The sequence below is a fragment of the Scatophagus argus genome, chromosome 14, assembly GCF_020382885.2.
Source record: "Scatophagus argus isolate fScaArg1 chromosome 14, fScaArg1.pri, whole genome shotgun sequence".
Lineage (NCBI taxonomy): Eukaryota > Metazoa > Chordata > Actinopteri > Scatophagidae > Scatophagus > Scatophagus argus.
Window position 1 is genome coordinate 11,530,179 of NC_058506.1, and position 24,255 is coordinate 11,554,433.

The following is a 24,255-nucleotide window of genomic DNA, read 5'->3' on the forward strand; positions in this document are numbered from 1 at the left end:
TCAAGCATGGATTTTTGACTATTTTATTTTATAGGTTTAGTTCAAAATGCATGAAATAAGTTTGAATGTGATGGTTATTATAACCCAGCAGATCTCGACGTTTATTTCGTTGGTGATATAACCAGGTTATAACCAGGTTATATCACCAACTGTTTTCCAGGTTGGTGACTGCCGGTTGCACACTTGCAGATCACAGCGCTGAAACTGTAATCAATATGCAAATCAATCACTGAATGACCAACAGTGGCCCTGTCTAAATAAACACTGATATGGTAATTTCTGCTGTTACACCAAGTTACGCCTGATCACCAGGAATAAAGGTAAAAACCGCCCACATTGAAATTTACAGTTTGCCTTTGAAACCCGTAAAAGCGTTCGTGTTGACGCGGCATTTGATCTATTGATCCGAGATTAATCAATCAAACTGTTTAGCCATTAACTGATCAATTAACTGATCAACTGATCTCACAACACTGTTGGTGATGGCACATGTTATTCACAAGCCCATTACAAGTCACGCACATCAGATAGAATTAATCTAGTGCGTTTTTTTTTATTTCCTGCACCTTATCAAAAATATTTAGGTTGTTGATCTGATCAGCTACCTTACAGAAAGGATATCACCGGTTTTCAAGACCGTATCCTGCTCTGAAATGTATTAGTCTCCATGGGGACCTGAATATAAATAAGTGACATTTAAAATGAACATTTAAGTGCCATAAAGCTATAAAAAAAAGAGTTGAGTTGAACGGCGCTGCTGACTTTCCTGCGGACTATAGACAATAAGAAAAGGGTTTATCATTGACATATTTTCTTCGTAACTTTCTGTATTCACATTGAGTTAACGCCACCGTGTGGCGTGAAAGAAAGATGACATCGTGAACATAAGCAGTGATGCACAAATATCTCAGCACAGTGGAATACATGTTTTTATTGCACAATAATATCCAGAGCCAAATATTTGGTAAAGCACTTTTTTGCAAAACAATATCAAACACATTGCAACATGTTAGAAAACAGACACATCCCACAAAATATAAAAGTTTCTTTTAGTACTAACAAGAAAATAATTCAGATTCTACAGTCGTTGGTATGCTTTGACTCTTCTGATCAATGCATAACATATGCATACACATACATAACCTCCTGCAAATACATACACAACAGTGATTTTATCCCTGCATTTTAAGTGCATTCATGACCAGTGCTGTGGTAACCCACACACAGTCCAGTGTCCTTCCATTAATGCAGTCCAGTTATAAGACCGAGTGCCAGCGTGAGAAGCAGCATCTTTGTGGAGACTTCAGTTCCTGGTGCCGCAGCTGGCAAGGCTGCAAGACAAGAGAGTAAAAGGTAAGAGGAACAGGAAGTCAGAGACCAGAGGGGGGGTGGAGGGGTGGAATGATAAGTAAAATTCAGAGTTTTACTGCAAAATTCATTAGTCTTAAATGCACAACTTAACCTTTGTTATGTCTTAGTTATATCTGTGAATTCACTTACTAAGTGGTGCACTCAGTGGTACAGGATTACCCCAAAATTCTGTGATCCTCACCCATATACTGGGCTCAAAGGTCACAGTCTAAATTTATTTTTAAAAATTGTATTTTCATCCAATGTCAGCAGAATTGAACTGCTGCTGTATATTTCTCAATTGTCACAGCTGTTTTTGTCAGGAATGACTGACCCAAATTATAGATTTTTTTCCTAAACACAATACTAACTAAACAAAGATCACATTCTGCAAAACATCCATCACACAACGGCACAGACAGAAAATCCAATACCTGTTAGCCCACTTTTGACCTCTGTCGAACTAGACAAGAGAAATAAGACCAAGACCAGGCCATATGAAGCTATAAATGATCTTAAAGGACCAGTCCTTTGGTTATGCATGTTAAAAACTTGATTCACATCACAGCTAAGAGTTTTACAAGCCGTGCTGCTGAGCATTAAAAATGTATACGTACATTATTCTATTCTATTCTATCATTGGTTTTCGATAATTCCCTCTGGATATGAAATGTCTATCAGCACACTCTTTATTCACTTTCACACAGTATTGTTAGCAACCCCAGTGAACACCAAGTCTACAATAATTCGTGTCAATATCACGTTGCAAATCAATCTGTCCTCAAAGTTTGAGCTTGAAACTGTGTTACAAAATAATAAATATTGTAGCACTGGCTCATGCAGGTGTGATGGACTTCAGAACACAGTATGGCCCTTTACAGTAGCATAAGACAAAATGATGTAGTGGTGTGTTTCAGATAGTCACTACAGTTGTACAGTTGCCACATTGAAAAATCAAAATATCTGTTTAGGTGCTACCGTGTGATATATATATATCTCAAATATCAACACAGTACTGAAATACTGTAGTACTTTTGATATTAATAATGTGCACTGGGAGGTGTTTCAATATGATGTGTATCATTCATTGAAGGTCTTACCCATTGGTGAGGTCTCTGGAAATGAAGACAGAAAAAAGACATTAGGCAAATCCTCTTCAATGAATGTTCATGTACATACTAAATATATAAATGCAGATGCAAACATCTTTTGAGACACACCTTCAATTGTGAAAGTGGTCTCCATGCCAGCGTGGATGTGGTCAGTCACATGACAATGGAGCAACCAAGTTCCAGGGTTTCCGGCCGTCATTTCCACTGTTTGGAAAGTGCCGGGGAAGAGATCAAAGACATCTGCACGGTGCACTCGGTCAGTCTACTCCACACACACACACACACACACACACACACATACATACACACACACACATAGTTCAACAGAGGAAGACAAAGGAAAGAAAATCAGATAAGAGAGAAAATCTTCCTGAGCACAGAGATGTTTTCTTACTGAGGACCACCACAGATTTAGCAGTAGTTATAGTGGTGAATTTTACCTTGTAGGTAAAAGTCTCAGCGTGGAAGTGAACAGTATGCATGTCCACTTCGTTGCCCATTCCCAGTAGATACCAGTCAACTTTCTGTCCCTGTGTCATCACCAGCCCATGGAGGTTACCATACAGCTTACCATTGATCCCTTCAATGGACACATTCATACAGCAAGATCACCACACACACACACACACACACACACACATTCAAAATGAGACAGTCACGCAAACAAATGTAACAGGAAAAACATAATTTACACTTTCTCTTGTAACATGAAACACTAATCATTGCAAACTGCATGAGTACATGAGTAACTAATACCATTTGATTCAATTTAGTTCAACTTTTATTTCTATGTGCTGAGCCTTGCACACTTTTATTATATGTCTTGTGCATTTTATTGTATTTTATATACATTACATTTGAGTCTATGTGTGTTCTATTATTTTCACCGGGCTGCAAGATGATTTCCCCCTTGTGGACAATAATATAATACAGCAGCATAGTTTCATTGTCAGTTGATCCCACCCATCGTATTTCCTGTTGTTCCATTTTTCTCATGAGGATCAATAAATCTGGACTGAACAGCTGTATTCTCTGTGCCTCTCGATCTCTTACCGTGCATCAGATTGCTTTCCTCAAAGTCTTCACCAGGCTCGAAATTACCGGGGTCGACACCAAGATATTTTTTGATGTTGTCGTCCATGTACCAGGACTGGTTTTCATCATGTACCATGAAGAGCAAGGCAAACTCCTTCTCCACATCAACCCTCTGTCTGTCGGGCCCCCGCAGAGTACCAGGCCTGCATATAACAAGAGGCCCCAGGAGGCCACTGTGCAGATCCTGAGCAGAAACAAATGAATCCACTCCATCACAAACATGTAATTTTAAACTCCTACCTAAACATGCAAGTTAACACAGTCTATTAACAGAAACGCTATAAATTATGTGCTTCCATGTGATTGTTACTGTATACAGGAAATAGTTACCCTAATGAAATCAACACTGGAGTAGTAGGCGTAAGAGATGCAGTTAGGATCTGAGACCCCTGGGCCGGAGCTTTCAGGAATATCCCACGTCAACTCTATTATGAAGCCTGAAAGAAAGAGAACATATCAGTCCCGCTGCTTGTGAGAAAAAGGTGTTTTGTTAGAAACCACCAGCAACAGCATGAATTTTATTTATCTTTTCAAACTGGAATCTCACCAGGTTTGACTGGAATGTGCGCACCGCTGGCCTTAACTCCATGGGCAGTGATAGAGTACGGCCGGCTGGCTTTGTTCTTGAGTGTGATCACAATCTGCTCTCCTACCTCTCCTTTGATTATTGGACCTGCAGGGAAAAAGAAAACCCATGTCTTCTTCCATCTTTTCTTGGTAAACAAAAGAATCGTAATAAAGAGCAGCACAGCTTACCAATAATTCCCAGGTGCTCTTGGTTGGGCTGCCGTTTCTTCTGAACCTCGAAGGTGTCATCAGTGTATTCTCTGTACACCACCTTCTTATATCGCGAGCCAATTCTGTTTTGCCCTTTCTCCACAAATATACTACCTGGACTGGGAGACAAGAACCAGTTCGCTTCCATTACCAAACCGAAATAAGTCACCCCATTGATCACAGGATTTGCAACACTGCAACACTGAAATAAATCAACACACCTGTCCTCCGATCCAGTGCTGTGTTTCTCCTGCTCCCAGTTTCTGCTAGGTGAGTAGTCCCACTCGATTTCTTCAGCACTAATAAAATACTGCACAATCCTGGTTGGCTCTGTGCGTGAGTGCTTCACTTTGTGTTGTGGACAGAGGTTCACTCTGTACTGCTGCCTCATACCAGCTGAGTAGTGATCTGTTACTCTGCAGCTCACCTCATACACACCTGTGAGGAGAGTGAAAAGAGGTCAGGGATTTGGACACATGAATGGACGTGTTTGTGGCTCTTCTGTATGTGCGGATATTCGCAGTTCAAACACACACACAGCAGTTGAACAAAGCATTTGTGTTGCAGCTCTCTTAACACACTTCAGTGGTTTATCTGGGAGAACTGTAGTGTTCAATTCGATTACATCTAGCTGGTGTTCCTCTTGATTGTTAATGCCCATTTTTCTTTGCACTGCAGTGCAAAGAGGCTTTGGCTTGTAAAAGCAAAACTATGACTGTTTTTCTTCTTCTTTGTTTTCTTCTGTGCTCGTACTATCTGAGAAACTTTAAAACTTTCCTCCCCTCAAAAAATGTACATTGCTTATTGTTACTTCTCTTGGATGTGCAGAGTTTGAAATGAACAATATTTACATTTTTTCAGTATGGCTCACCACTTAAGTACTTCATTGTATAAATAACCATACCGAACACTGATGTCAGATCAGATCAAACGATTTTGTGAAACTGTATTTTTTTTAAGAAAGTTTAAGAACTGCACACCTAAGAACATCTAATGAAAAAAAGGTGATAGAATTATGAAGTTATTTACATCATTACATCATACTTTTACATCATTTATTGGAGGTTTTTCTTTAACTCAGTTTCTTTAACTCAACCTCAAAGATATCTCAGAATATTGTCAAACAACAGATACAAATACTCCAGATAGTTTTGACATTTCCTGTTTTCATTGCAGTTAGTGATGTTTCCTGTTTTCAAGTGTTGAGAGTGCACACGTCGCAGGAAAACACTCCCATAAAGGAAGAAGAGCTACCTGTCAAACAAAACCCAAAGCATGAATGAACTCTGACTGTGTGTATGTGTGTGTGTGCGTGTGAGAAAGGGATATGGTTTTTGAGTTTCACCACAGCGTGTGTTGGTGTGTGTCTGTAGGGTTTGACTTACCAGGAGTGTTTGGCTGCATGGCAACAGTAGCAGTGGTGTGAGGGAACAGGTTGATAGTGTCTCGTGTTGTGTTGTGCCTCTTGAAGGTATTCCCTTCAAAATAAACACCATGGATGTCCACCTCCGTACCTAGACCAAAGGTGTACCACCTAACTTTGTCCCCAGCACACATCTCCAGTCCGGGAAGGTTCCCATACATAAGTCCATTTACAGCTGAAATGAAAGGGATAATTTAAACCAAAAAACACAAAGTACAAAAATACAGATGAAAGAATGTGGCATGTGAGCTACAATTGAATAACAATGAATTTTCATATTGAATGAACTATAGACAGTGAGGTATAACTACACAGCCCTCATCAAACACACTGATTACCATGCATCTTATTGCTCTCCACGAAGTTCTCATCATCAAGCTCGGCGTCCTCAATATTCTCATGCAAATACCAGCTCATGTTTTCGTCCATGACCGCAAACAGAAGGAAGAACTCCTTATCCACCCCTTTCTGTTAAACGATGCAAACATAGTTACAGTGAGTTTTATCAATCACAACTATTTAACAGGAAAAAAACAACTAAATTGACTGATTAAAGCCTTTTAAATGTGTGTACTTCCAACAATTCTCTGAGTGACAGGGTGCATGCGAATGGATAAAAGCAACACCTGGGTTCCGTTCTCCCCGAGCGCTCCTTTCTTGCACACGAGTAGAGGTCCCACCAATCCAGAGTTGGTATCTGAGACAGGATCGGTGGCAGAGTAGTATAGGTAAGGGATACAGGGAGAATCAGACGAAGATGGACCTTCTAGCACCTGCCAGATGTATGTAAAGTTCTCCCCTGGACCAATGCTCGAGCCTGGCTTGTCAACACCTGCAGGATTGCACACAAAGAACTAAAACAATCAGCAGCCATCACTTCAACAATCTACACAGAAAACAGTCAAAGGGATCATGATATTCTCTCATTATTTTGTTTAGTTCTCTTTCAGTGAATATAAAGTCTTGACAGTTACCATCTTTCTGCATCACTTTGTTTTTGCTGTTATTTTAATTTCCTAATATCAATTACAGCTGTATAATTCTACACATGCTCATTTTAAGCAGTTTAAGCACTTTAAGTTCATGAACCAGGAGGTGTTTGGAAAATATGCCTCTAAATTGAGCCTGAAAACTGTTTTCCTTTATTGATTTGGGGCATTCTAAAATTTAGTTCTATTGCAACACATTTCAGGTATGAAATAACTTTTTGATTTATTCTTTTTATTGAAAGTGCACAGATATTCTAACCCATTTATACTAAACTTTTCAGGATGAATACATGCAGAAAAAATTCTCAGCTGCCATATGAGCATCAGTTCTCTATTCAAATGAAATGAAGGCATTAGTCTAGCCAAAGCAGCCAGGAATACTTTCTTCAGTTCAGTCAATATTCATGCAGATTTTCTGTCAATCTGAATGTTATCCATGAGCTACTATTTCTGTTACAGAATACAATTAAATGAATCATCTCTGTATATTATCACTCAAGTTGAAACATTTAAAAGATATCCCAGCCAGTGAAGTTTTTCCTGGCTGTGCAACTTCTTCCTCACCGTCGTCATAACTGCTTCCCTGGAAACGTTTGTCATAGTGCAGGCCATGTGGATGGATGCTGTAGTTTCGATCAGCTCTATTCATGAATGTCACACTAAGAGTATCTCCTTCCTCTGCCCTCAAGACTGGACCTGGACAAAGGTAGGAAAACCCTTTAAGTCATCGATATCCAGACAAGGAAGTGTGAGATTTCTGGGAAATCAGGAATCAGGGCTTACCTAAGAGTCCTAAGTGTTGAGAATCAGGTGGCCGAGTTTTTACTGTGGTGAAGGTACTGTCTGTGTACTCTTTGTAGATCACCTTATAGTAGCTACCGCCGATCCTATTGTCATCTCTAAGAAAAAATGTCTCTGATGCACTATGAAAGGGGAGTGGGGGGGGGGGGGGGGGGGGGGGGGAGCAAAGCACAAGCACACGGAAAGAGAAGGGCTGGAATAAATATGTGGCCTGGAGTGAAGCAGTGGCGTATAATATCTTTCAACACTCAAAGTGGACAAAGCACATAGCTGGCCAGTCAGCAGGGTTTCATTGTGGGAGGACAGCGAACACTAACAAAGACACAATAACTACTGAGTCACTGCATAACTCCCGACACTGTAGCAACTTCTGAATACTGTAGTGTTTTATGAGTGCAAAACCCGTACTTGGACTTAGACTTTTAGACTTCTGATGCAGCTACCTTTACCATAAATCACCCAGACTATTTTGAAACACTGGTCTTATGGTTTTATTACAGTCATAAATAGATTTACTCCTCCTATCACTAGTTTTGGAGTGACATTAACCATCATCCTAACAAAAAATGAAGACACATTTTCAGCTTGTTTAAAATCTTCAGTGTTATTTAAGTATGACAACAGGATAATCTCATGTTCAAAGTTCAAATCTTTAGGTGAATGCACAAGCTTGGCAACAATTTTAAGGAGTAAAAATATTGACTGCTTTTTTACAGACTGCATGTGATGGTACCAAACTTTTGACAAATTGCACTAGTCTAAATAATGACTGAATCTGAATTACCCTCGCTGTTACTACTGATTAGGGTGGATGCAGCAGCATGGCACTCTTAATTTGATAAGGTGTCTGCCAACCTGTCAGCCTCAGTAAGGGATACATTGTTAATCAGATCCTTTCCTGAGGGAGCATAGTTCCACAGGACTTTCTCCGCTGCCAGGAAGTAATTCCTCACAACACCGCCCATCTCTGTGGAGCCGACCTCACTGCCGCACGAATTCACTTCATAAAAGGCCTGCATTCCAGCTGGAACAGATAAAGAGACACAAACATGAGACGGACCCTAACTCATGTATCAACTGTAAAAGCTTGTCTTGAAACTGGATCTTCAGAGCCTTTTAGGAAATCTTAATGACTCAAAATCAACCTAACAAGCTCTACATGTAAAAGTACCAAAGGTGTGGTTTATAGAGTGAATATTTGTTTTTCCTTTCTTTTAAATCATGGAAATATGAATAGGCCATTATGGAAAGTCTGGTATTCCACAAAAGAAAGGTATTTTACAAGTGTAAGCATTATTCACAATATGTTGGACACGTATGGCTCAATCAGTTCGATCTTCATTGGAGACAACTTTAAAATACAAGCTCTGACAACACCTGGTTCTGACAAAATAAAAGAGCTGTACCTCGCAAAAATGCATTCCCCCCATGTCAGCAGCTCTGCACTGTCCCACAGATCAAAGGTGACACAGAGGTCAAAGGTCAGGTACCCTACCCTGCAAATGGTCATTAACCTGGCAGGTCAGCAGCCACTTTCCTATTGCTTTTGGGACCATTGTAGCTGTAGCAAATGTGGCAGGGAACAGGCTGAGAACGTCGGTGCGGTGGCCACGGTCCAGCAGTGTATTCCCATGGAAAAAGGCAGAATGAATGTCCACCTCGTTACCCATGCCAAACAAATGCCAGGCTACTGCACGGTGCTGGCATAAGTCGATTCCGGGCAGATTACCAAACATGTACCCATTAATAGCTGTCACACAGAGAAGAGAACAGGCAGAGGTTAGAGGAGAGGACAAAGAGAATGAATTGAGCTATTAAGCATTCTCGTAAACACTTCAAGGAGTCACTGGAAGTGACTAGCAAATCACATAAGATAAGAAATTAAAGAATTTTGGGCCAGCAGGATGCAGGGGAGTTAAAGGGAGTTATTTTTTTAGGATAAATAATATTCTTCTTAACAGCCAACTTTATGTGTGTCATTTTAGTATTATGCAATCTGAGAGAGACAGTCATTTCTCACAGTGCATCAGGTTTGACTCCTCAAAGTCTGGGTCTTCTTCGAAGATTTCAGCTGGACAAGAGCATCTCTGAATGTTATCCTCCAGGTACCAACTGAGGTTTTCATCCACCACGGTGAACATCAGGAACACATCCTGGTCCACATCATTTCGGGCGGACTCTACCACAGATCCTGGCTGTGTCTGACCCTGGACTAGATCGTTAGGCTCCTTCAAGGTTCCTGCACACATGGAATAAGATGAGACATAGAAAAACATGCAAGGCGGAGATGAAAACGCTATTTAATTATATAGTCAAGCAGAAGAAAAGGAACATTTAATCCTTGTTTTGGGCAGAGGAATGAATCCCAAAATTTTTGTTTTTCTTAGGAAGCTTTCGTCTTCAGTTTTCTCTTTTAGTCATGAAGGGCTTAAGTCTTGGTAGTGTTGGCATAATTTACTTTTACAACAACAAGGGATACACTAAAAAACTGATTTGATTTAATGTGGTCTTAAAATAATGTTTACAGAGAGGTAAACCAACAGGCAATACACGGACACATTATGATAAACATTTCTTCTGATGAAGTTTGAAGAGCATGTAGTCACATATATTTCTTTCTACCTTTCTTACAAGTAAGCAGAGCTCCAATAAGTCCTGATGCAATTTCCCTGGGGGCATCTAAGTGAGAGTGGTAGACCCAGGTCAGGCAGTTGGCATCGTCATCTGTAGGGGCAAATTCAGGTCTGACCTCCCAGCGGTAGGTGTAGCTGCCTCCTGGGGGAACAGAGTCGTCCATCTTCATCTTGTTCGACGTCCCATCTGGATAGAGTGCCCCTGGAAGACAAATACGACATGTTTACGCTGGGATCACTCCTCTTCCTCTAAAGTATGGACAGCAGCAGTTTTGCATTAGCTGTGCTGCAGAATGATATAGAAAATACTATGCAAGAACTAAATGATTGATCAACTGCAAAACAGGTTCAATAATCTTATGAACCTCTTGTGGGTTTTATCTCTATTAAGCTTTCAGGCTCTGCGTTAGTCAGTGTGATCTATAAACACATAAATTACCTCAGAGTTGGTGACACATATTACTGGTACTCTGACCTCTGTACCAGTTTGTGGTTGTCAGATGACTTGGTTTAACGTAGATTTAGCTTATTTTATCAGTTTTATGTCCTGAAGTGCTGATGCAACTCTTCTTCAACTTCCCTCCTCTATCCCATTATCTCTCTCCCGTTCCACCCAAGATAATAGTTTTGAAAACAAAATGTACTTGCTGTCTCATAAGAGATTGTTAAGGGATCTGCCTCAAAACACTCAGGCAAATTCCGAAACAAAGAATGAGTCCAGTCATGATCTGAGGGAAAACTTCATTTCAGTTTCACTTCCAGTTCCTTCATCTGCACAGCTGTGGGGGCTTGTTGCGTAACAAAAAGCTGTAAAATTCAGAGCCATATGTGACAGGGGAGGATTGAAATTGTGCTGTATCACCTATTGTACCGGCCTAACTGGACTCTTTTAGTTCGTATCACATTTGTCAGCCCTTCTTCTTTTCAGCTTGCGGCTACAAGAGCCAGTGTGGCACTGAAGCATATGAGCAAAACATGTCAAGATGTTATGCTTTGAGAATTGCATTATGCAATACCACAGCTTTTGGGTAAATAACTCAGACAGCAGAGGTGATATCTATTGAGCTGAATAATGTATCAGAATATGCAGACATTTTCAGATCACTGAGCCCGTGTGGTCAAAGGTTCGCACCGTTCTCAAGCAATGCTAATGAATCCTGAAGTTTTTTGGCATTTCTGCTTTATGTAGATAATGACAGCTGGAGAGAGACAGGAAAGGCAGGGAAGAGAGAGCAAAGGGCCCGGACTGTAGGTGAACATGGGCTGCTTAACACATGATATGAGCTACCAGGTGAGTGCCCTCACAAGTGCTGTTTTCAGTGAAGAAGTGTCTCTTCTGTCTGAGGGAAATCTCAATGATTGGTGTGCTTCTAGGTGTACATACTGTATATGCGTTTTGTAACACTATACCCTCTGAACTCTTGTCGTAGAAAACTCCATGGGGATGCATGGAGTAGTTCCTGGTCGCAAAATTCTTTAGGTGAACCACAATAATGTCATCAACCTCTGCTCGCAGTATGGGCCCCAGAAAGCCCAACCAGGTGGGACGAGGGGCCTGGTGGCTGTATGTGGCGTCTGTGTACTGTCGAAACATGGCCTTCTTATAAACACTGCCAATACGATTGGTTCCGTTTTTCAGGAATATAGATGCATGCCTGAGACAGAAGTGGAGAAAAGACATAAAGAACAAGACACAGAACAGAACAAGTCAGCTACTTGTCTTGGCTTGTTGGGCAAGGTCAAGGTCAGCTTATTGGCACATTGAAAAAGGCAGCAATGCGGGATGACATGCAGTCTTTTCTCCCTATAATGCCACAGACATATTTGTTGCGATAAGGTCTAAGTGTAAGGAATGTTAGAGCACAAATAATGTAAAAACAAGTCGGATACTTAAATCTGGGGGTAAAATAAAGTTACTCTATGACATCCACTCTATGACACCAGCATGACAATAGTACCTAATTATTATTGCGATGCAGACTACATGACTGTGACCAAATAAGCAACTGCATGCAATTAAAACAAACAGAAGAAGCAAGTTGCAAACTACAAATATGGGGAATAAAGGCTTATAATATAGATTATAAATAAAGGCTTACAGCATGCTGTCAGATTTCACTAAAAGCTTCGATTTGTCTTTGAGATTATCTGACTCTGCACATGCGACGCCACAGAACAAACGGTATGTGGTTGCAGGTCTTGAACAATTAGACTTGTTATTACCGTGATTACACGTTTCTGTGGGCTAATAACCTGTTACTGGAGCTGTTGCAGACACAGTTTCACTACTGTGTATCCAGCTCATGAGTAACAGGGAGGAGGAAGAGGTTTACTTGAACTAGATTCATAAATGGGTCGTACTGATAACCTCCCTGTCTGACAAAAGGATTTCAGGCAATGCTAAGAACAGCTTAGTGCTAATTTGCTGTCTCATTCATCCCCTTTAAACAACATTTCAAACATTATGTTGGCATGCTTATTTCAGTATATGAGATTTGATCTTTTCTGTATTGCAGTCAATCTGTCAGTGAAATCCCATGCAACCGCATCATGTGACAGTTTTTTTCATGAAGAGCCAGTGTCATTAGTAAAAATGATAATAATAATAATCAATAAAACAGAAAGAGCAAATAGCCGATATGATACACTCTTCGGTGCATGATGGAATAGTTTGGTTTGAGTACAACCAGTGAAATCTGAACATGCATTTGGCATAAGTCACACAGTGTTGGGTAAGCTGGTTGACTGAATCAGGAAAGTTCAGCATTTTACAAGGATTCAAGAAAAGATCAAGAGTGATCACAGTCCACCACCTTAGCAAATATTATGTCCATCATATGTCTTCATATGATGGATGGGGGGCGGGGTTATCTCAACCGTTCTTTAAGCCTTTCAGTTTATCCTGACTAAGTTTGTTTGGTACTTTCAATTACAGGTTAATCAAGGAGGTGGATGACATTTTCTGTTTTCTATTACAGCTAAAACATCACTGTGAACACGGTGATGGTCACAAATAAGCTGTGAGGTACTCATTAACTAACAGATTGGCCCTTGACTGATCTGAACAGAGACCAAAATCATAACACTGACTATATGCAATATACAGCATGACACTGGGGCAGTGAGGCTAGCAGTATTATTTGTGGACTCAACTATCCATCTAAAACTGCAAAATAACTGGTAAGCATGCAGAAAAATCCTCAAAAATTACAGACTTAAGATATTCTCATTGCACCCTTTTGCATGTTTCTGCTTACTCTTGAAGTGCAAGAACTATAATAACGTGAAAGACAGTATTTGTGTTGAAATGCAAAAATCCTCGCTCGTTTATTACAGGGTTATCTGCCTGCAGTTCCTGTTTCACTTCGGTTCACTGACAAACTGCAGAAGAAGTGTCTCATCTTATACTACTCATACTCATCTTAAAAGTTTCAGAGGTCTACAAACGGTCACCTCCTGACAAGACGACACAGAACTTAGACCTAAAACTTCTCTGGCTAAAATCTCTGTATTCAGATTGACGATCTTAAGTTTTAATTGCCAACAGTCCGAACTCGATACGACGTGAATGATCAAATGAGCTGGTGATGTCATTGATTTAACAAGCCTCACTGTCAGGACATATCTCCAAATATCTCCACGGTATCACAACTCACTCATCATCTCCGACGTTTTTCCCGTTAAGGAGGTTTTTTCCACTGGGTGCATAATTCCACAAGTCCTCAATTATTCCCACATAGTAAACTCTCTCCCTCCCGCGACCCGCCTCCGCACCGGACAAGAGAAGTAACAACAAACAACTCATAAACAGCGCAAAAGTCGGTGCCATGTCCGGATGACTACTGCGTCAGGCCCAAGACGGGGTGTGTGAGTTTTGGTTGAGGAACAGAAACTAGAAATCCTCCGCTGACACTTCCGAGCAAGCGGTGCGTAAACGGCGGGCGTCTGAGCTGCAGCGCTTATGAAACTGCTGCAAAACAGTCAATCTATTCAGCAGCAGAGCAACGACCGTGTGACCGCCTCCTGTGGCATCAGACGAGCAGGGATAATAACCGCTCAGTGCTCTCGCGTTAATTGTTAGAAGATGTTAATGAAATTGCTTAGCTACTGGGAAATTAAGGTAATTGATCTACTTGTGCTAAAATGCAGACTCAAACGTCTTGGGTCGCCTGAACTGGCTTGTCATTTTTTCCAGAGGTGATGAGTAAGCACGTTATATACAGGTGGTCCCTGGAGGCTACGGATTTGAGCGTGTTAATGTATGGACACTTTGAGGTGCATGAAATATTAAGTTTTGTTTTTTTTTAAACAAAAACAACTCGTGTTTTCAGGTTGTGAAAGATCCATCTCCTCTGCCTGCTGTTTATCACTTCTCTTTATTAATAATCCAGATGCAAATGTTCATAATTCGTAAATAAATAAACACTTGTTGGTATCACACTTTTTAAGAAGACAATAAAAAAATTTAAAAAGTCAAGTTAAGAAATGGGTTGTGGTCGATCAATTCTTCACAGAATTTTGCACAAAATCTCCTGCTGAAGGATAAAGCATTAGAAAAAGGATTTACTAACCCTGACTAAAGTAATTAGTTACACTTTAAAAAACTACTGGGGAAACCAAAAAAAACCCCCATCTTAGTTAAGTCAAATTTAAAACGAGGTGCATTCACATAGCCGCTTTATGTGATGGTCCTAAGGGATTTTCAGCAACGGTGTAGAAGTGGAAATTTTTAAACTCAAGCTTGTGTCATCCATCAAACAGAAAGGGGTGAGACTGACACCTGCTGGCCAAATTTGAGCAGTACAACTGTAGAAAGGTGAACTGATGTATGTGCCTTCACACAGATTCAGGGCACCTTTCCAATACACAAACAGCATAATAGTCACTGTGGTCTCACCCCCCTCATTTATTAGGTGAGTGTAATACTTGTGATAATCCTCAACACATACTGGGACAGTCTCTACAGTCCTTACTATACTACTGATTTCTTTTGTAGGCTTATTAGTTGTCTAATAACTGCTCAACTAATGTTTCACATCCTGTTTTTTCATGGCACACCACCCAAATATCCTGTTAAACACATTTCCTGGGGCACGTTTCCTCTATAAATAGGCTCATTTCTAACATTTCTTCACCAGGCTTTTGAGGTCACTTCTCACAAATGTAGCAAAGTCAAAATGCAAGGTTGACCATTTCCATTTAAGCTTTCGCATTTTAAATGTAACCATTGTCATTTTACCTTTACAGATGATCATTTTACATTCTAAAATTGCTCTTTTAATTTCCATATCTTTTTAAGTTTAATTATGACATGATTAGCCCTAGAGGTTGAGTAAAATAAGCAGTTCCTCCAAAGTTTGGCTCAGGATTTCCCTTTCGGCTTGTGGCAACAATCTGTCCCCTGAAGTGTAAGTGCACAGGGAACACATTTTTCAACAAGATCATTTATTTTCAGTCCGGCCCCCAGCCCAACACTTCACTGGACCAACCCTACTGTGTACATTCACATGCCTCCACTTCAACAGCCACAGGACCACACATTTTCAGTGATGGTTAGCAGCATGTGTCAGATTAAGCTTTATCTGATTCCAGATTTAGGCATGAAGATTTAGTGACGTCTACAATAAACAGGTGGGTAATTGATGTTCAGAGCATTGTGGCATCTCATCACACAGCTAATCGTCTCTTTGTTGCAAATCCTGCAAAGTTTGAATAGTGATCTTTTTGCCTGAGTGCCATGTCTCTTAATTAATATTAATTGTTGAGAACTCAGGTTTAGAGAACTGATATTAGAAAAGCGTAATCATTGACTAAATCTAGTTTATAAATAAAAGTTTACAAATTAAATTATCCCACAAAAATGAATTCTCAGATTAATTTAAACTGTAGCTGTGTCAGTTGTCCCTTCTTTTTGTTGGCACACTTATTTCTTGATCAATAGGCTCGTCCGGGGCCGTGCACGTGCACAGCTCTCGTGCGTGACCGCGCTCCCTTCGCGGTGAACGCGCACGACAGCTCGTTGCCGTCTTGCTGCTGTCGGTTGTCAGCGTACAGATCAGCGGTAAAGACATGGCTGCCCTCAGTAAAATACCGCACAACTGCTACGAGATCGGTCATACATGGAACCCTTCGTGCGTGCAGTCTGCTGTGGATATAACCAAGGGTGCTCTGGAAGTCTCCTTCAAAATATACGCCCCTCTTTACCTGGTAAGTCTTGCCGTCTGTCCTGCAACTTTTGAACTTGTACACTTTGGAGCTAAAGTTAGCTAGCTAAACCAAGTGAGGCTAACTAGTTGTGAGCAGCGTCGTAAACACAAGCTGATATGTCGCTATCTGACGCTCGGGGGCTAAGTTCAAGTTCAGGGACATGCACAAACTCTGTGAAAAGGGGAAAAAACTTACACGCACTACGGTGCTGTTTAAAAGCGCAGTATGACACGCTCATAAATTAGCCAGCTAATAAACGGTCAACTAAAATATAATCAGATGAGTTATGCAAATAAGAGAGAAGTAACTCCGAGATAACTCGTTTGACCAGTTAGTCATGATTACTTCTCAGTTTTTCGGACACTGTTTGTATTCTTGAATACTGGTTGAACCAAATGCTAAGTGAACTATAACTTGTACGTATTTTTTTTTAATGATTTTGCAGGCAAATGTGAATACACAAAGTGAGTGTCACTCAGCTCTCTATGCATTGCAGATAGCAGCAATTCTAAGGAGGAGGAAGAAGGATTACTATTTAAAAAGGCTTGTCCCTGAGATCCTATGGTCTACCTCTTTCCTCACTGCCAATGGAGGTCTCTACATTGTTTTCTTCTGTATTCTCAGGTTAGTCGGTCCAACACACTGTCTCCGTTGAAATTAATAAGTTGAGAGCCCACAACCTAAGTGTATTCAGAGTTTCTTAAAGAGTAACTAAACCCCTGAACCACTTTTTTGTGCTGAAAATCAATTAAAATAAATATTTAGTAATGTTACTGGTTGATTCAGGTCCAAATCCTGACATTTCAGTGAAAAGTATTTGAATTTTCCATTTTGTGTTATTAATATGCCTAGAGACTGCCCTCTTCTGTCAAATGACTGTCCTCCCCAGCTATATTGTGTACATTTGAACTAAAAAGTACCACAGATAATTAAAAAATACGACATGGACTTCGCAGAGTCATGTAAATGTTAATATAATAATATTTCCCTTGAAAAGAAAGGACAGAAATTTGACCAAAACCTGTTTAGGAAATGACTGCTAGCATTATTTTCCAGTTGGAAAAATCAAACAAACAAACAGTGAAATAACACTGTATCTCTCTAACTCCAGGAAGCTTTTGGGTGGGTTTTACTCCTGGTCTGGTGGGTTTTTCTCAGCACTGCCTGCCTCCTATATTGCCATCCTTGTGGAGCGCAAGAGCAGGTGAGATTTCTGTCTGTTTTATTTTACTTGATTTTTCTTGGTTGATTTACTCTCTGGAGGTATTTTTGTGTTTTGAACAAGAACACATTTACCATTACTCTTACTTTTATTATTACTATTACTACTGACTGCACAAAAATGACACTTTCTCTTTGGGATATTATGAAGTTGACCAATAGATGGCAAGTGTCAGACATAGCCTTGTAAATACTGATTCTATGTCTCTCCCTTTTTCCTCCCACCAGGAGAGGGCTGCTGACAATATACATGGCAAATCTTGTGAGGGCTATTCTCTTCAATTAAATGTCATTTGTTACATGTAATAAGATGTTTGACACAAACTGTATATGTAATACTGTACTTTTGTTGTCAGGCCACTGAGACTTTGTTCCGCATGGCGGTAACACGAGGCATCATCAAACCCATCAAACACGGCGAGGTGAGATGAAAGGGGAAGTCTGGGTGAGCTGAAAGTGAAGGGAGCTAAATGATGGGGCTCAGGGGCTAAATGATAAAGCACAGGAAGAAGAATCTTAGGTCGGCTATAGCTCTCCATAATCAGGCAGCCACGCTTCCTCATGACTGTAGAAAAATGGCTGAATCTACATTACTAGATCAAGAGTGCAAAATATCCCTGACCTCATTATTTATTCTGTGAGATTATGGCTTTCAAACTAGAAGTGTTTACGCTGCGCTTACACACACAAGATTAAAGCTTTATGCAAATACACACCACGTATTCATCAGCTCCTACTGTATTGCATTGTGTAAATATCCATATCCACGGCCAGGTGCTTCTGTTTCACTAGGTACCCTCTTTCTGTCTCTTTCTCTTTTCAGGTGCTCTTGTTCTGCTTAACCGCATCGCTCTACATGTTCTTCTTCAGGTCAGAGCAGCACAGTGGACAGATTCTCACGGTGAAATGTGAAACATTGGTCAAGTGGAAACAACCTTCATTTATTACAAACAGAGAGCGAATGTTTTGAGTGTCAGTTAAATTCTGTGTTTGTTTTTCTTTTTTGTTTGTTTTGTTTTGTTTTTACTGCAGGAGTAAAGATGGTCTCAAAGGCTTTGCATTCTCTGCATTAAAGTAAGCTGTTGTTGAGTTGGCCCCACCAGTGCCTTGTTTTAGCTCGCTGACTTTGTTTTGGTGAAGTTCACAAATGTGGCATGAATTTTCTGTCACAGGTTCATCATTGGGAAAGAAGAGATTCCCACTCACTCTCTCACAGCAGAACACACCTGCACAAGGCCCCTTGAGAGGACAGCTGCTATAGAGACTGAGGATTCACGGGTGTCTGCCGGGAGGCCCAGCTCTAAGAGGAAAACTCTGTTAGCCTACACCAGGGAACTGTTAGAATCAATGTGAGAGAATACACTCATTTAAACAAGCACAAATGGGTTTGTACACAATGCTCAGTATTTACTGTTTTTTTCTTTTTTAATAATCTAGATGCAAAAAGGGTCCAAGACACAGATGTTGTAAACATTACCAAGACAACTGCATTTCCTACTGTCTTAAAGTAAGACAATTTCTTGATGGATTTACAATACTCAAATTCTGTATTATTTATCAATGATAATGCAACATTAAATGCTTTTTTGTTTCATTCATTGTCCAGGGTTTTATCAGGATGTTCAGTGTTGGCTACCTGATTCAGTGTTGTCTTAAAGTACCCTCAGCATTCAGGCAGATGTTCTCTAAACCCTCGCGACTCCCTTCACTCTTCTACAACAAAGAGAACTTCCAGCTAGGAGCCTTTCTAGGGTCTTTCGTCAGTATCTACAAGGTACATTTCGTGCTCTCTGCTTTATTTCTGTTGTCTATATTTTTGTCTTGCTGTACTGTTTTGTTCTCTGCTTCCACTCTTGCTTTAAAGTTAGTAAAAATATTTACGAATTGTCTTTTTATTTATAATATAAAATTTATGAGAATACGTCAACTATACAAAATAAATTTCTGTTTCCCTTCTCCATAAAGACACATTTGATTTGAATTCTGATTTCTTTCTCAGATTTTTCTTCATGCATTTTGTGCTTTGATAGCTAACTTTCCCCTGTCTTCACCACCTCTTGTGTTGTCATGTAGATATTATGTTGCTACGTGTGTTTCTCTTTCACTCAGGGAGCTAGCTGCTTGTTGCGATGGTTGCGTAACATTGATGATGAACTCCATGCACTGATTGCTGGTAAGAGAGGATTGTGTAAACTGTCAAATAAAATCCCTCTTGAGTAATCATTCTCATGATTTTGGCACGGTGCAGATAATTTACTATGTTTAACAGTTTCTCTTTTGCTTCTGCCCTGTCTTTCAAGGTTTTCTGGCTGGCTTGTCCATGTTCTTCTACAGAAGCACGACAATATCCATGTATCTCTTCACAAAGCTGGTGGAGGTAAAGAAAATCTCTCTGAGCATGAAGCAGATTGATGTACTGCGTCACAGAAACGAATGTTACTGGTGACAGTAAAAAGAAAATTCAAAACCTTATTAATATTTTCATGAATTTACTGATAAATACCACATCAGAACAGAAACTAACAGATAGCAGAAGATTTACTTTCAGGGTATTGTTATTGTACATGTCTGCTTAACTGATTTGGACATGAAAACTGTCTCTCTGGCTTTAGACCATGTACTTCAAGGGCATTGAAGCTGGAAGATTCCCCTACTTCCCTCATGCAGACACAGTTCTGTATGCCATCTCCACTGCTATCTGTTTCCAAGCCGTAAGTAACAAGCTCAAACATGCATACCACTTTACAAGAGCTCTGAGTAAACACAGCTCAATTGTTTTGATACTCATTCCATCTTTATTTGAGTTTTATTTATTATTTCTGTATTCGTGTATGTGGTCACACCACTTACATTTTCTTTTTTGTGTGTAACACATTTTACTGTAGTGTTGACCCTGTGTTAACCTACATATGACAAATAAAACTGAACTGAACCTACTCACATAAATATGCTTGACACAGGCTGAGTAAAGTTATAATGTGTGACTCATTACTGTTACACAGGCTGTGATGGAAGTGCAGAACCTCAGGCCTGCGTACTGGAAGTTCCTGTTGCGTTTAACGAAGGGCAGGTATGAATGTGTGGTGTCAAACTATACTATATAGACAAAAGTATTGGAACACCTGACCATTGTCAGGTGAAGTCAGACACTGATGTTGGATGAAAAGTCCTGGCTCTCAGTCTCTGTTCCAGTTCATCCCAAAGGTGGTGGATGGGGTTGAGGTCAGGGCTCTATGTGGGCCAGTCAAGTTCTTCCACACCAAACTCATATAACCATGTCTTTATAGAGCTTTGCTTTGTGCACTGGGACACAGTCACGCTGGAATAGAAAAGGTCCCTCCCCAAACTGTTGCCACAAAGTTAGAAGCATAGCATTGTCCAAAATGTCTTGCTATGCTGAAGCATTAAGATTTCCCTTCACTGGAAGCAAGGGACCGAGCTCAACCCCTGAAAGCCCCTGTCTGAATCTGTTGGTTTATATAGTATATGTCATAATTAGAACATCAACTAAAGTTTCTGTGTTTTTTTTTTTGATTGCCTGTAATCAGACTATTTCTTTCCATATTAAGGTAATCTGTTAGTGAGAGATTATTTTTGGTCTCTTCTTGTAGGTTTGCTCTGATGAACAGACAAGTGTTAGATGTATTTGGGACGCAGGCCTCCAGGGACTTTAAAGGATTTGTGCCCAAACTGGACCCTTGTCACACCACAGTGCTTCCGCCAGGAGCCGACATCCAGCTTGGTTGATCTGGGACCAGGCTCTGGGAGGAGCTTTAGGGTTACCTCAACAGGAAATGGACAGTTCTGGCTGTTCTTTCTGAGTAACTTAAGATTTTTTTTTGTTTGAAAAGATTAAACAGGTCAGAAGTGGCGATATCATGTTATGAGGCGGGATATGCTTTGGAGAATGAGAAAACCTGAGATCTGTCCGAAGCAGGGTGTCCAGTATGGTGTTGCACAAGCACATTGACTAACTAGGATTGCATGGATGCAGGTAACTGGCAAAATAAATGAAACACATAATTTTGACAAAAATTCAGTCAAACCAAAAATTGGTTTATTCGAATGCAGCAACATTCCTTTTATCCTTTCATGGTAATGTTTCTTCATTTTGCACATTGCCTGTAGTTTGGTGAAGCTGACTGACTAATCTTTTTTAAATATGAGTAGGCAGAGTGATACCTGATTTTGACTGATTTATGTGGACAACTATGACATAATTACTCTCTGATTGTTTTTGAATGTGTACTTTTTTGAGATGATGGATACAACTGATGATCTATATAATTATGTAGCCTTATTAAATATTTTGTTTTTATTAGACAGTGGCAGATATATTTAAATTGTGATTGATCTATCTCATGAAAATATGATGTAAAACATCAGCATTTCATTGATTTGCAGTTGAGTATTTTTTTCCTTTCAAAATTTCTACCTTCAAACACACCAGGGTTTTTGTTTTTAATGCCATAGTCTGTATAAAGAGAAGTGGACATGACCAGTGTGATGTCACTTCCTTTGTGGACTACCACATTTTGGCCATTGCCATCTTGGTGCCAGGAGTTTTTTGGAGCCAGAAGCCATATTTGGATGAGAGGGTGGAGCTGAGGAGGTACGAGATGTGAATCTCGCTGAGAACTTGGACACTGTGTAGGTCGCCGTGGTAGCAACTTAAACTTCAGCAGTGTCAGTCACAAAGTAGCCACGCACAAGCGTGCTCCGTGGGACGATAATTTATAGAATGAACAGCAAATTGTACTGAAGACTTGAAACTAGTGATTGAGGCCATAAACTCATTAGGAAACTGCTTACTGAGGTAATAAATCAAGTGAGAAGTGGGGTCATTTTCACATAAGCTTACATACAGTTGGGCTACTTTGGAAAGAAGAGGAGTTGCTCCCCGCTGACCTTTAAAAAGAATGCAGGTTTAAGGCACTTGAGCACGGGCTTCACTTTTCAGAGCCAGTGGCTACTAACACTTTTTTCATACAGTTTATACAGAACTTATGACAGACATGTTTACTGCAATGGAGCTAGTCATTTGTATGCATAATGAATAAGGTGAAAGAATCAAGGACCGTGTCAGATTTGGATGTGAATTTTGTGGATAAGTGAAACCTTAGCAAACTGGATTGGTAATATATCAGTTTACAAGACTCTAATTTATAACTCATCAGGTGGGGGAAAATATCAATAATTTCACCTTGAAGACACAATAAAACCAATTGTTTGTTTACTAGTAAACTGTACTGAGATTACTAATGTTGCACACAATAAACCAGGTTATTGGGTGAAATCATGTTAAGGAAGAAAATCAGCAAATGCATTTACAGCACATGCAGATCACTAACCTATAGATTATCAATAACCAATTTCTCCCGTATTGTGTTTTTAAAGAGATTGGTATATTTTAAGTGCATTAAATGTTGACTGTTGTTAAGGAAATGTGTAGTCATGTTATGTTATAGCCTAGAAACATTTGTTCAGGGGTTGAAGATGCAGTGAGAACAATTTTTCCATATTACTACTACCACTGCTGCTACTACTACATACTACTACTCTGTGTCTCTTCTGCCCGTGGTTTACAGTAAATTACATGTGTTCCCCCTAATGCAGAAACCATTTAAATGTGATAAGAAAAGGTTTGATCAGAGAATATCATCATATTTAGAAAGAGCCTTTATGTGTTACATGAACTACATCACAGAACTGACACGAAACTGCAAAACATAAGAGTCAAGACTTTGGAGGACTAAATTTACACACAATTTTCAATTGTGCTTGTGATTTTATCTTTTTCATTCTCTGGAGATGTTTGGGTTAGAAATCACTTCAGTTTTAAATATTTACTGATACAGGTCAGACCCAGTTCAAATTGAATATGTGACTGTTTCATATGATTTACAAAAGATTATTTTGGCTGCTTGCATTTTAATCAATACTTGCTGTCAGTTGAGCCCTGTTGCTTAAAATCCACGTTGCTTGAGGTACTGTTTGCTGAAGAGTTTGTGTGTTGCATTGAAGTATTTGTCTGAGGACAACAAGGAATGTGTTTCTGTGAATAAAATGCACACAGCTGAGTCTGCTTATGTTGTTGATTTTCATTGCTGACATGTCAGGATATCAGCTATAAAGGTTTTTAGTCTAAAATATTACATGTTCACTAGAAGATAATCCTTTATTAGTCCCATTACTGGGAAATTACAACAAGAAGTATGAATTACATCTTTCACTACTTGATAAATAGTAATAGTACTGCAGTTAATTAAGTAATAATGGGAATACTGCACTCCAGACAAATGACACAGTGGGCCATTTAGAGATATGAAATTGCTGGATGTCCATGAGGTTGGCTGTGGACACACGTGGAGCTCAGCCATGAAATTCACTTACTAATATTTCCACTTCTATGCAAGAAATCTAATGGGCAATAACAGCTCTAAAATTTACTGCTAAAATGAATGCTCTCCAGAGGACATTCCTTTCTCTCAACATCCACAGGAATCCTCAAGAATTTTGTTTACTATTAACAGGTCTGGGGTCAGTGTCTGCAATGTGTTCCTGGAGGGCAGTGACGAGCGGTCAATGCCTTTGTTTTGTTCCAAATCAGAGGAAGAAGAAATACAAAACGGAAGTACGTATTTGTG

The 24,255-nt window shown here is 39.9% G+C and overlaps 2 protein-coding genes across 3 annotated transcripts; one reads left to right on the plus strand and one right to left on the minus strand.

Annotated features, from left to right (window-relative positions):
- Positions 1-905: 905 nt before the first annotated feature.
- hephl1b (hephaestin-like 1b) lies at positions 906-14,190 on the minus strand. 2 transcript variants are annotated; one of them, XM_046411210.1, is made up of 20 exons: positions 13,837-14,190; positions 11,591-11,835; positions 10,170-10,382; positions 9,568-9,786; positions 9,043-9,297; positions 8,403-8,571; positions 7,530-7,669; positions 7,311-7,442; positions 6,384-6,589; positions 6,096-6,225; positions 5,720-5,932; positions 4,556-4,772; positions 4,314-4,453; positions 4,105-4,230; positions 3,888-3,994; positions 3,516-3,741; positions 2,903-3,042; positions 2,571-2,724; positions 2,451-2,465; positions 906-1,331 (listed from the first exon to the last, which is right to left on the minus strand). In XM_046411210.1, the coding sequence occupies exons 1-20, from the start codon at positions 14,007-14,009 to the stop codon at positions 1,243-1,245; spliced, it is 3,309 nt and encodes a 1,102-aa protein (XP_046267166.1). In that variant the 5' UTR covers positions 14,010-14,190; the 3' UTR covers positions 906-1,242. The 2 variants fall into 2 exon arrangements, with proteins under 2 accessions (XP_046267166.1, XP_046267165.1); XM_046411209.1 differs by having other exon boundaries at positions 906-1,334; positions 13,837-14,189.
- Positions 14,191-16,174: 1,984 nt separating this feature from the next.
- Positions 16,175-23,688, plus strand: tmem135 (transmembrane protein 135). Its single transcript, XM_046411271.1, has 15 exons — positions 16,175-16,387; positions 16,884-17,011; positions 17,499-17,591; positions 17,837-17,870; positions 17,965-18,030; positions 18,432-18,478; positions 18,641-18,682; positions 18,781-18,957; positions 19,046-19,115; positions 19,215-19,382; positions 19,718-19,781; positions 19,909-19,985; positions 20,221-20,319; positions 20,611-20,678; positions 21,220-23,688. The coding sequence occupies exons 1-15, from the start codon at positions 16,250-16,252 to the stop codon at positions 21,353-21,355; spliced, it is 1,407 nt and encodes a 468-aa protein (XP_046267227.1). The 5' UTR covers positions 16,175-16,249; the 3' UTR covers positions 21,356-23,688.
- The last annotated feature ends 567 nt before the right edge of the window (positions 23,689-24,255 follow it).

Coding starts and splice junctions, on each gene's coding strand:
- hephl1b (XM_046411209.1), bottom strand. CDS start 14,009: ATGGCACCGACTTTTGCGCTGTTTATGAGTTGTTTGTTGTTACTTCTC. Junction 7,443..7,529: donor TCAACACTTAGGACTCTTAG/GTAAGCCCTGAT, acceptor ACCTTTGTCCAG/GTCCAGTCTTGAGGGCAGAG. Junction 4,231..4,313: donor AGAGCACCTGGGAATTATTG/GTAAGCTGTGCT, acceptor TTTTCCCTGCAG/GTCCAATAATCAAAGGAGAG.
- tmem135 (XM_046411271.1), top strand. CDS start 16,250: ATGGCTGCCCTCAGTAAAATACCGCACAACTGCTACGAGATCGGTCAT. Junction 18,031..18,431: donor AACCCATCAAACACGGCGAG/GTGAGATGAAAG, acceptor TTCTCTTTTCAG/GTGCTCTTGTTCTGCTTAAC. Junction 18,958..19,045: donor AGGGAACTGTTAGAATCAAT/GTGAGAGAATAC, acceptor TTAATAATCTAG/ATGCAAAAAGGGTCCAAGAC.